We start from the raw sequence: 13,127 nt of genomic DNA on the forward strand, positions 1-13,127 counted from the left end.
ATCAGTGTATTTTTCAGAACAAATGCATTTGGAAGATTCTGTGTGGAGGTGGCCACCAGTGGATTACCTAGAGCACTTGTGGACCTCGCCTTTTCTTCCCAAAGTACTCTGGGACCCCCACTCCTCAGCACAGCTAACAGCCATCACTTCCAGCTTCTATTACAAACCAAGACCCTGCGGTCATGGAAATGGAGTTACATCAACCAAGGCCAACTTCATTTTGAGTCGGAGCTCTATAATCTGGAATGGGATGAAATGTCTGAGTCAAAGTGAAACCTGGTAGGGACGGGAGGGCTAAAATAATAATAGTCAAGAGTCTGGAGATGAATTGGAAATGCAAAACCCAAACGGCCCACGCAGTAAGTGTGAAACGCCACTGACAAGTTAGTGGAGCTGTGGTGGCACTCCACCTCACCCACCAAGTGTCCACCGTCGGGACACCCCTCCCTGGCACTGGTGGGTGGAGCAGCTGTCTGGCCGAGTCCAGTTGCAGGGGTGCTCTGGAGGTCAAGTTGGCCCCAAATACCTTTCCCACAGCCTTGCACCTCTTCCCCTCCCGCTCTGAGGTTTACATAAAGCGTTTTTCTTTATTAAGGTGCAGCAGGGTTCATGTTTTCACTGTCACCTTCATGACGTTGCAGAGCACGGTGGCGCCTATCAGATTCTCCGAGGAAGCATGTAAGAGCAGTTTTGATAAACATGACGAAAGATGCCCAAGGGGGCAGGAAGGCCAAAGTGGGCATTTCTAAGCAGCCAGGAACAATACCAGGGGCCAGGATGCCTGCTGGCACAGGGAAGAGGAGAGACCAATGGTGCAATGGCAGAAAGGATACCGATGCAGAGCAACGAAGGCACATTTTGTCTCTGTTAAGTATTCAAGTAAAACTTGGCTCTCGGTGGTGGGGTGATGTGTGGGGCGAGAATTTCATAAGCAGTGGGAGATGCCTACTCTCAGAACGCTCAGCTCCAACTTCGCCAACCAAGGGCACCTATGGATGGAGAAGGGGGTGTAGGCTGGGATGCTGGAGCAGCCTGGCTTGTGTCTTTAAAATGGTCCAGGTGATGCTGATCTTCCTTTTCCTGGAGAGCCATGGGTCAATGAAGCTTATTGAGGCAAGGCCTTGCCTACCTCTTGTAATTTGAGGAAATTTCACAACTAGATTTATTGAGCTAATATCCACCGCCCTTGTTTTTTTAAGTTACGTTTACTGCAGTCCTTATTGATCAACAGAGTGTTACTCAGGGTAGCATTTCCTTTTCGAAATCTCTTCTTTCTTTCTTTGATTTTTAAAAATATAATATTAAACACACAAAATGTATAATGTTGTGTAAATTATAAAGCACAATAAAGAAAAGGACATCTGTGAAGCCACCTAATACGCTTCTTGAAATGCAAGAACTGAGTACCCTGAGTGAGGGTCCTGATTTGAGGACCATAGCAGAAATCAGTGAATCTCACCATGTCATCTTAACCACTAGATGACATCAGCTTCCTGGAAGAAATGGGCCATTCCATGTTGTGCTGGATGGAAGAGGGAGATGCAGTTGGGGGCCTGGCACTGCCTGGGTGGGGAGTGGACTGCGGTAACAGGCTCTGTGCTGCTTTCTGATTCCTACTAGCTTTGCCATTTGAGCTTAACGCATCTGTGCCCCAGTTTTCTTATATGCAAGATGGGAATAATAATCATACCAACTACATAAGGTGGTTAGAAAGCGTAAAAATGAAGTGAATAGAAAAGTTTTTGGCACAGAATAAGCCCTCAATCAATGGCAGTTGTTATCGTTATGGGGCGGGGGGGTGTTGATAAGAAAGGTAAGGAAAGGAGGGTTGAATGAGCAGGAGTTAACCTTTCCTGCAATATGACTTTCCCTTGTCCTGGTCCTGTCCTTGGCTTCTTTCTCAGTGGCACCCGTAGCAAGAGGACACAAATCTGAAGGACCTCCAAGGGGAGTGTAAGCTGATAAAAAATGGGGCAAAAGGGGGTGATGTGGAACCATCACCTTGTTACTGAAATCTGCTCTCGGCAAGCTCCTCCCTCTACTTCTGGGTGGGACCAATCACAGCCTGGGAGGAATCACGTTGGGGTCAAATGAAGGGGAAATTGTGGCAGAAAGGGAAAGGCAAGTCCTGAGCCCATCTTTGCAGTGGACGAGGCCAAAACATCACTCTTGGATTTAGAAACATCACAAAGGGTGAGTTTTACAGTAAGTCCTTGGGGAGTAGTTTAAGGCAATTTGTCTATAATTTCCATCCATCCATCCATCCAACCAACCATCCATCCATCCATCCAACCATCCATCCATCCATCCATCCATCCATGCATCCATCCAACCATCCATCCATCATCCATCCGACCATCCATCCAACCATACATACATACATACATACATACATACATGGCCTTTTCTAAGGCACTGTCCCTGCCTCCAAGATGCATCAAGTCTTGCAAGACCAAAGGCTGTTGGATATACTCTGTCGGATGCTTCACTGGGAAGACAGCGGGTACAAGCAAAGCGCCGTGGGGCAGGGGTGGTTGAGGAGACATCGTCTGACCTGGGCCACCAAGAGAGAGTGTGGCTCATAGGGTGTGGATTGGGGTGGGAGCGAGACAGCCGAGGATAGTATGTCAGGCAATGGGAGAACGGGAAACATTCAAAGTTCTGTTTGAAATGGTCTAGACAGGAATCCATTCACATTTGAAGGACACATTTTTTTGGTCGGAACCTAAATGGGTAAAAACTGTGCTGCTGGCCAAGCTGTCACCCCGCCCAGACCCCGAAGTGACCCAGGCCGCGCTGGACGGTACCTCTGTCCATCCTGCTTGGCGGGACCTGGACGGCCTGCAAACATGCACACTCCGGAAAGGGTGGGTTTTGCCTCACAATCCCTCAAGAGGTTGCGGCAGTCAACTGACGTGAGTGGCTGGAGACAGTGTCTGCTTTACTCCAGGGGGCCACCCAGTTGTGCCTGCCTGTCCCAAACTCTGGGGGCTCACGGCTGACACCACCTACCTTGGAATTCCCTCCCCGAGATTAGAGAGACCTATGGTGGTAGGTTTCTTTAAAAATTATCAATTAATCGATCAAACACAGAAACTGAGGGGAACGATCATCGGAAGATATCTTTATACATATTTCAAAAAAAAATCTTCGAAGGAATAAAACGTACACAATTTGAATTATTCCTGAGATGGAAGAGCTCCTTCAAATAAGGGGATTCGTGCCGTAACTGGGACTAAATAAAATGCCCCAGCGAAATCCCTCTACCTGCCTCTAACGTGCAACACGGAAAGCCGTTTGCATCGTTATCCTGGAACAAATTTACACTTGTCTTAGGAAACAGGCTAAGTGTTTCCAATAATTTAGAGAGAGTGTGTTCTAGTCACTGTGGAACCCACACATGCGGTAACAGCACACACAGCACACCCACGGAACAAAATAACAGTTCTTTTACTCAGAGAAAGGAAGGATAATGGTTACTTAGAAAGTGTCCCAGACAAGCTGTCAAATTGAATTCAGAGAGCTGGAGTCTGACTCCAGGACAGGGCTGGCTGGCTCAGCTCCCTCGGGATTGGGGTTTCCTGCCTGCTACAGCTTACAGACAAAGATTCTTTGTTTCCAGCACTCTCTCTCTTTCTCTCTCTCTTTCTCGCTCTCTCAATCTCTCTCTGGTGAAAACACACACACACACACACACACACACACACACACACACACACACACAACATGTAGCTCTCCAAAGAGGGTCAGATTGAAAGCAGACAAAACATTAAGTCTGGAATTTCAAAGGAAAACAATTAAAAAAAAATAAAACGGAGAGAGCAAGCTACTGTCTGTTCTATAATCATAAATCTTGCCTTTGGACACAGAAACAGCACACACTCACACACACACACACACACTCAGCAATCATCCCTGCTTTTGCTAAAAATGGATTAGGGGTAGTTCATCATAAAGGAAAAACATATAATGACAAAGTTCTTAACAGGCCCTCCTGGGAGGCCTGAATACCCTCAAATTTTAAGTGCACATTAGCGGACACAGACAGAGCCCGTGGAGCCACATAACCTGCTCCATGAGAGATGTTATTTACTCCCTAAAAATAACAGGCGATTACCTCACAGCATTACAGGCCTTTTCCTCAGGCACACGTGTTCCAGACCAACCCGCACTGGCCATCCCGCACAGGACAATACACACACGGCCCGAGGCCCCTCCAAACACACGCTCACCCCCTGAGACCCTGACTCAGGCTGCTGCCTCGAGCCCACCCCCCCATGCTGGGCCCCCAACCTGCCACCCTTGTTCACTGCCACACACACAGGGCACAGGAATCCATATTCTGCATGCATCTACATTTTCTCCATCAAAGCAAAACTTCTTGGGGCATCTTTTAAATCATGGAAAAATTTGAAGATGTAGGAAAGCAGAGAGAAAAGTCTACTGCACCCCGAAGGGCCCTGCGGCTTTAACAAGCATGAACTCATGGTCAACCTGACTTCAGCTCTCCCCCCACCCATGCCCCCTCCCTGCCCTATTCTGAAGCAAATCCCTGGCTTCTTTGCTGAGCTTCCTGTCACACAGTGACACTATACCCGTCTTTCGGTTTCGTGTAAACCACTAAGAGTCCCACCCAAGGCTCCCCCATCATGCCCGTGTCACACACCCGGGCCCCGGTGTTCCCAGGGGGCACACTCAGGTATACCCATGGGAGCCCACCTGGTTCCGTCCCCCAAACCCAGTCCGAGCACACGCAACCCCCGCACAGGATAGACCCAGACATGCTGGGTCTTTGATGCCCACCTTCCCTTCATTCGATATCCATTTCCAGCACCACCGTGCTGGGTCCTTCCAGAGGCCTCCCATCTTTCACTACGACCTCTATCATTAAATCATCAAGGACACCCCACAGGCGATGAAAATGCAGGGGCAAGTGCCGAGAGGTGGTGCTGTAGCAGCCATAGTCAATACGCAGCACTGACTTACAGGCCCATCTGTATCTCTGACTACATCCTCTTGAGGGTAGCTGGCTGGGTACAACGTTTCCGAGCGTCCCATACATGGTAGGTTCTTAATAAATGAAGAGATGCGTGAACGGGGTGGAGGAGGGCACGAGTCCTGACTAGGGTCCTGAGAGAAGCTCTTCCCTTCCTGTGTGGTCTTGGGGGAACCCACGCCTTCCCTGGCCTCCTATCGCCTCTGTTCCATGAAAGGTTTGGAGTGGATGGTCCGCTTTAACATTTAATGATTTTTCATCTCTTCATTTCTCTTAGGGAACTTCTTGTAGGTCACATGCATTTTTCTATTTGATTATATGCAGTTTCATATTATTCCTTAATCGTTCCATATGTGAATCTCCCGAATAAGATTTTAAACAACCTTGGCCATCTCATCTACGGTGTTACCACGCCATCTGATATGGTGTCTTTCATAACCCTGGGCGTAGTGTCAGCATGTGGTAAACCCTCAAGAACATTCTAATGATTTTGTGATAAAATCCTAATTACTACTGTAATCCATGGAGCAAACATATTGTGTACTTACTGGTGCATCAGATACCCTGGTAAGTGATTTCTAAGTATAATATCCCTCTTGAAGGGGCACTAAGATTGCCTTCATTCTATACATGAGGAAACTGCGGCAGAAAAAAGTAAGTGACTTGACCAAAGTCACACAGCCTGTTTGAGTCCAGAGCCTGGGTTTTGAACCAATATGCTCTAAGGCTGAGATATGAGATAAATACCTGCCTTGGGGAAATGGGGAGCATTAATTAAAGAAGGTTTAAGATGTTCGTTAGATGCTTGATGCAAACTATTATATAGAGGATGGATAAACCACAAGGTCCTACTGTATAGCCCAGGGAACTATATTCAATAACCTGTGATGAACCATAATGGAAAAGAAGACGAAAAAGAACGTATATACATGTATAACTGAGTCACTTTGCTGTGAAGCAGAAATGAACACAACATTGTAAATCAGTTATACTTCAATAAGATAAATTTTTTAAAAAGATGTCAGATGCTTGAATGAAATATGTTGAGATGATGAGGTGAGAAGCAGCCTGGAGGGAGGAGTGAACAGCAAGACCTACGTTGGAGTCCTGCTCTATCCTAAGACCTGGGTGACTTCAAACGGACCCTGTTATCTCTGTGCCTTGTTTCCATTATCTACAGAACGGGGATAATAATAATATCAGCCCTGCCAGCTCACAGGGATGGTGAGGGGTGCAAACGACGTGACAGATGTGCAAACGCTTGGCAGACAGTGAGGGGCTGCAGAACCGTGGTCCCGGCTATGTGCACAGGTCCTGCCATCTGGAAATCTCCTTGAGAGAAGCAGGGCTCTCATTAGCATAATCGTCAGGCATTTCACTCTGAAGGACATGGAAAGGTGGTTTCTCCCCCTCTCTCTCCCACACTCAGCGTGCAAGAAGACAGACTTTTTATCCATTAGCCCAGGTGACTGCAGGCCAGGGCTGTACCCCCGGCCGCAGGTGACCTGCATGGGTTTGCATTTCACAGCGGGTCCTGAAAGGCTTCCTGGGCGGGGGCTAGAGGCTCAGCCTCCACGGGCCGGTTTATGAGTTCCAGGAGTTAATAAACAAGGAGCTCAGTATCCTCTGACTTTTGGAGACTCAGAGGTATTTAAACAGATCCAGCACAAGGAGCTAAGGAAATGAGGGTTTACGATGCAAAGCAGCTCTGAAGCAGAGCGCTGCTGCCCGTCCAGGGGATGCGCTGGCAGGGCCCAGGGCAAGGCTGCCCGGAAACACGGTGGAGCTCTGACCTGCATCCCGGGCGGACACACTCATCCCTGGGCATGGAGGTCGGAGCTCGAGGTTTAGAGAATCCTCAGTCCGGGCCCCGGGACTCCCACGTATTGGGTTGGCCAAAAAGTTCGTTCAGTTTTAAGCAAAAATAAGACACATCTTTCATTTTCACCAAGAACTTTATTGAACAATGTATTCATTAACAGAACGAACTTTTTGGCCAACCCAATACTTGGAATGGCCATTTAACTTCTAGAACCCCAGTGCTCTCCGGATAAGATCAGGTAACCAACACCAATCCCGATGAGTATTTCGATACACACGATGAGAAGATATAAGAATGGGATTTCTGAGAGCTGAAGTGATGGACTCATGTAAAGCTGTTGGAATCAATATCAATAAAAATTATAACCTCATCAATGACAAGGATGAAAAAGAACTAATAACCCAGTGGTCAGTTCAACCTGCTCTTCCATTAGTATAACATGAGGTCCTGCCCTGCCTTTTCTAGGTCAATTTGGGACCAGGAAAGATAAAGATCAACCTCCCAGTGTGTCTCCAAGACAACCTGGGTGGCTCTGAGACGGGTCTCCCTTTCCTCTTTCTGGTTCCTGTCTGCCGTGTAGGTCAGCACTGCTCAATCTTGGCTGCAGGTTTAAGAGTAACGGGGAGAGCTTGAAACGATTCCCAATGCCCAGCTGTCACTCCTAGAGATTCTGAATCAGTTGGCTGTGTCTGGGGCCTTAGCATCAGTATTTTAAAACATTTTTTATTTTTAATTCTGCTGTATTTTTTTCAGATATATATATATTTTTTTTTTTCCCCCTGCATTATACAGTAAATCCTTGTTGCTATTTTATACATAGTGGTGTGTATCTGTTAATCCCATACTCCTAATTTATCCCTTCCCCCACCCCTTTCCCCTTTGGTGACCATAAGTTTGTTTTCTATGTCTGAATCTGTTTCTGTTTTGTAAATAGATTCATTTGTATTACTTTTTAGATTCTACATATAAGTGGTATCATATAATATTTGTCTTTCTTTGACTGATTTACCTCACTTAGCTTGATAATCTCTAGGTCCATCCATGTTCCTTCAAATGACATTATTTCATTCTTTTTTATGGCTGAGTAATATTCCATTGTATGTATGTACCACATCTTCTTCATCCATTCATCTGTTGATGGACCCCTGGGGTGCTTCCCTGTCTTGGCTACTATAGCTAGTGCTGCTATGAACATTGGGGTGCATGTATCTTCTCAAATTAGCATTTTTGTCTTTACTGGATATATGCCCGGGAGTGGGTTGCCGGATCATATGGTAACTCTATTTTTAGTTTTTTAAGGAATCTCCATCCCGTTTTCCACAGTGGCTGCATCAATTTGCATTCCCACCAACCGTATAGGAGGGTTCCCTTTCCTCCACACCCTCTCCAGCATTTATGATTTGTAGGTTTTTTGATGACGGCCATTCAGAGTGCTGTGAGGTGATGCCTCATTGTAGTTTTGATTTGCATCTCTCTAATAATTAGTGGTGTTGAGATCTTTTCATGTGCCTTTGCAGTTTTTATTGTGGTAAAACATATATCACATAAAACTTACCATTTTGACCATCTTCCAGTGTACATTTCAGTGGCATTAAATAATTCACGTTGCACAGCCATCACCATCAGTACTCTTTCATCTTTCCAAACTGAAACGCTGGGCCCATTGAACAATAACTCCCCATTCTTCCCTCCTTCCAGCCCCTGGCAACCATCATTCTACTTTTCTGGTCTCTGTGAATCTGCCCATTTACGGTCCCTCCTATGAGTGGAGTCATACAATATTTTCCTAGGGCATCAGTAATTTTAAAAAGCTCTCCCGCTCATTCTCTGTGCAGTTAGGAATAGAGGGTAGTGCCAAGCAGGGGTTATGTATGAATTCATCTTTGGGAGGAGAGGACAGTGCAGGGATGTGGATGGAGATGATAGTAGAAAAACTGCAGGGACAGAGAAAAATAATGAAAAAAATTCACATCTCCACCCACACGACATTTAGGCAAGTTATTGCTTTCATGAAAAGCCAGGTAGAAGGGAAAGGCTGTGTTTGTCAGGGAGTAAGGGATTTTGAATCCTACACCCTGGGTTTGAATCCTTGTTCTGCTGTTGAATAGCTGTGTGCCCTTCAGGGAGCCATTTAATAGTCCTGAACCTCACTTTCTCTGTCTGAAAAATGGGGCTAATTCAATCTACCTCTCGGGGATGTTGCCGGGCTTAAAAGCAGAGGCAAAGCACGTGAAAGTGTCTGAGGCATTGCAGAATCCTACACATATGACAGTGGCGGCTGCATTGAAAATGGGTAGCAGTTGCTTCCACTCTAATTTATTTTCTTAAGTGCATTAGCCTTGGTATCCGGTAGAGAAAGCATAATTGTTCTAGCTCGGTCCAATCTGTGACCATAGAATATTTAATTTTGGAAAAAGCCTAAAAACTGCTACAAATTAATTTTTAAAATCTAGCCTTACTTCTTGGGCACCAATAACCCTTAGAGAGTGCAATTGTTTTCAAGAGACAAGCTGGAAGGATGATTATGCCATTTTAAAGTAAAAAGACATACTCATTTGATAAGCACATTGAAGAAGCATTCATAGAAGCATTTACCTCTTCAACTTCTTTCTTTTGTGCTTGATGCCAGCACCTGTCCTTTGTGAAATAAACACGTACACTCATGCACACACACACACACACACACACACACACACACACTCACACACACACACACAGAGCTCTGGTCCTCTTGTTGGACTCTGGGTTTGTTTGGGGCTGTGTGTGTGCCTTATTCAAACAAGACGGAGCTAAGGTTGCATGACGTCTTCTCTTTATTTTTCCATTTAATATTTTAAGAACCCAAGATAGCTATTAGAGAAAAGCAGAAGAGAGAGGTGGGGAGGAGGGTGAAAAGCAGGGAGAGAGGAGCGTGGCTAGCTTTGTCTTGCTAATGTACTTTGTTTTGTGGACGATGGGCCGTTTAGACAGATCCAGACCACCTCAGGAGGGGGAAGGCGACAGAGCAGCAAGACAGCTCAAGTGGAAAGCTTTACTGGGGACAAAAGCTGCACCTGCAAAGCGCAGACGCAACCGTTTCTGGAGGCCAGGGCCGATGCTGGGAGATAAATACCCAGCACCACCTGACTGAGGGCTTTGCAGTGCGGACTTGCCTGGATACGGCAGTTCATTCATTTCAGAAGAGAGGCAGCTCCTGCAAAAGCCCCAAAGAGCCCAGCGTGGCATTACAAACTCACAAAAGGACCGAGGGAAGGAACAGCAGCGCAGGTAGAGGAGAGGCTGAAAGCTAGGACCCCTGGAGGAGTAATGAATCGTTTATCAGCGCAGTTCAACCCAGAAAAACTTGCTTCTTAACGAAAATCTGTATTTTACGTCCAATATCAGAGTCTCCCTGGTTAATCCTGGTGGTGTTAGCAGGTCCCAGCCTGCAGAACTGGAGGAGCTTTCAGGGATCTCCTGCCTCCCTTCCTCCCTTCTTTCCTTTCCTTCTTCCTTCTCTCCCTCCTTCCTTCCAAGACATGGATCCCTATCTGCAGACGAAACGAAGTTCAGTAAGTGAACCAGATCAGAGCAGAGGGGCCCTGGACGAAAGCAGACCCTCACCTGCAGCAGCCAGGAGCTCGACAGTCAGGGGTGACTCTTACTGGTTTAGTTTGGCCCTTTTATTTGACAGGAAACTGAGGTTCAGGGCATGAAGTGATTTCCCCAAAGTAAACCAGAGGTGCTCCGACCTCAATCTAATATGTTTGACACTGTAATATATTTTGTCTCTTATGGACATTTGCAACATGATGGTAAACGGGTCACCTAATAAAATGTGGCTTGGACTGTATGATGAGTCAATATGAGTTCAGATTTTTTATGGCAAAAGCCAATAACTCTGACTTTGAAAGAAAACAGTAGCAGGGACTGGCCCAAGGTGGGGTAAGAGATGAAGAAAGTCACAGAAAACCAGGAAAGTTTACAAACATATTCATTATGTTGAATTTTTCCTCCACAGAATTGTCTGGTCATCATCTGATTATAAATTGTTAACAGGAAACAGGAAGTCTAATGTGATCGAAGGTGTGAACTTGGCCAAGACACCCAGGCTCACTGGGTCTCTGTTTCCTCCATAACCCAAGACAGTTTTGAACCAAATGTCTCTAAGATTCTTCCCTTAGAAGAGCTTTATGTTTCTCTGAAATATTATGCTGTGCTAACTCCATGCAACCAATACTGAAAACTTCTGCCTTCATTCATTCTATGCAGCAGGTGTGCCTTAAAGAAAAAGTACTGAAGGAGAGAGAGCCAAGGAAGAGAGTGCCCCTCATACTCCTACTCATCCTTCAAGGCCCCACTCAAAATGCCCCTCCTCCATGGAATTTTTCTTCTGCCTTAGGCAGAATTTTTTCACTCCCATTTTTTCTCCCTTAAACCAGGTACCATGAATCATTCACTTGTTTAAATGCCTGGAATCTAACAGTGTCTGGAGCAGGAAATCTCCACAACGTTGTTTCATGAATAAAGATGCTGAGAAATGTAATGTTTGCTAAAACCCTCACTGGCGAAAACCATTGGCTGAGACCATTTTCTTTCTCTTTCAACCAAAGCAAAGCAACTAGACCAAATCTCCAAATCACCACTTTAAAAATGAATTGATATCGCTTAAATTTCTTACCAATACCCCCCTGAAAATATGACATTGCAAGAATCCTTGAAATCTTCATTTTGTTTCCTTCAACAAAGAAATCCCCCGCCTTTTGGTTTTGAAAGTGAGCAGCATCCGTTTCCTTCCAAGAGCAACACGCTTTCATTCATGGAGTAACAACCTCAAGTCGCATCTTTATGGAATTATCACAAGATATTTTACAACCTTGTCATGTTTTTGCAATGAGCAGCGTAAGGGGGATCAGCTTAGGCTTCTAGAAAAGCTGAGTGGACAAGAGAGTTGGGACACACACCTGAGGTTCCCCCACCGCAGTCTTACCATCGTGGACTGTGCTGGGCTGGTAATGAGGACAACTCTACATGTGAGAGAACAGACTCACCTTCTTTGACATTCAGTCGTGAGGACGGGTCCGTGTGGGAGGTTGTGTTATAGGCCAACAGTGAACCTGAAAGGTGAAGCAAAAGCATCAGGTTATAACCAAGACACTCTTCCGAGATCAAGACTAGGAGATGGGATGAGAAGTGAGTGGGGAGGGCAGGAGACAGGGAGAAGGATGGAAGGATAGGTGACTGAGTCCTTGAGAGAAAGAAACAGTTAATGTCACCCATTTGGGGGGCCAATCACGCAGGACTGTAATAGCTTCCTGGAGTTAGGGTCTGAGGAAGGTAGGACAGAATGCTCGTGGGCGGGACACACACAAGCCCTCCCAGCAGCCACGTTTAACGTTCTAGAGTTCTTGGGGTCCACGCTATGTCACAGCAGGAACACAGGGCTGGGGACCATGTCCTGGTCCTTCGACCGACTTCCCGTGTGACCGTGAATGAGGGACTTTATGTGTCTGGATCTTGATTTCTTCGCCTTGAACTACAAGAGGGGGTGGCAAACTTTTTATACAGACCAGATAGTAAATATTTTAGTCTCTGCGGGCTGAATATGGCCTCTGTCGCACATTCCTCTTTGTTTTTGTTTTGTCTTGTCCGTGGGCCAGCACTGGCCAGATTGGACTGTAGCTTGTATTGCCACGCCCTGGAGGAGAAGCCCGGCCACTTTCTTCCCACTGTGATGTCCTTTGGGTTTACAGGTGGGCAAGGTGCTTGGATCATCACGCTTGGTGAAGGGGGTGCTAGGAGCTGGGAAAGGGGCGGGGCTGGCAGCGCTCCCTGGAGTAACTTTTGTCTCCCTTTATGCATAGCTAAGAGAACACAACTCAACGTGAGGCATAAGCCGCTGAATTTTCTATTATCACAGGGTGCTGATATACAATCTTTTAGAATTAAATGTTCATGCAGAGCTACTTTTAGCAAGCACTAAAAGTAGTTCTAGTCTGGGCATTTTCTAGTAGATTTAGTCTGGGCATTTTCTTTTTTTTATTGTTGTTGCATGTAAAAAAATTCTCCCTTCTTTCCTAAAACTAGACGTGTGCCTTTGTTTCCAGCAAATCCAAGAGCTTTATTTTGGAAAACGTAGGCATTTTTGTCGTCCTCCTTGAGGCTCTCCCGTGGAAACTCTGAAGCACCATCAAGAGGGCTGGGATCTGCTTTTATATGCTTTTGACATGGGTGCTGGAAGCTAAAAAATCCTTCTAAACCATCCTTTGCCTGCTCCCTGGGACCGAGTGGACGGACTCGGGTGCCAGGGCTTGGAACAGGGAATGGGCT

The 13,127-nt window shown here is 46.1% G+C and overlaps 1 protein-coding gene across 6 annotated transcripts in view; it reads right to left on the reverse strand.

Annotated features, from left to right (window-relative positions):
* FLI1 (Fli-1 proto-oncogene, ETS transcription factor) overlaps positions 1-13,127 on the reverse strand; it is a 120,335-nt gene that overhangs the window by 17,302 nt on the left and 89,906 nt on the right. For all 6 annotated transcript variants that reach the window (XM_029206949.1, XM_029206947.1, XM_029206950.1 and 3 more), the window contains one exon: positions 11,849-11,914. In XM_029206949.1, coding sequence (XP_029062782.1) covers positions 11,849-11,914 — 66 coding nt within the window. The remainder of the gene's footprint in view (positions 1-11,848; positions 11,915-13,127) is intronic.

This window comes from Monodon monoceros, unplaced genomic scaffold (genome assembly GCF_005190385.1).
Source record: "Monodon monoceros isolate NGI ecotype Baffin Bay Population unplaced genomic scaffold, NGI_Narwhal_1 Super_Scaffold_7, whole genome shotgun sequence".
Classification (NCBI taxonomy): domain Eukaryota; kingdom Metazoa; phylum Chordata; class Mammalia; order Artiodactyla; family Monodontidae; genus Monodon; species Monodon monoceros.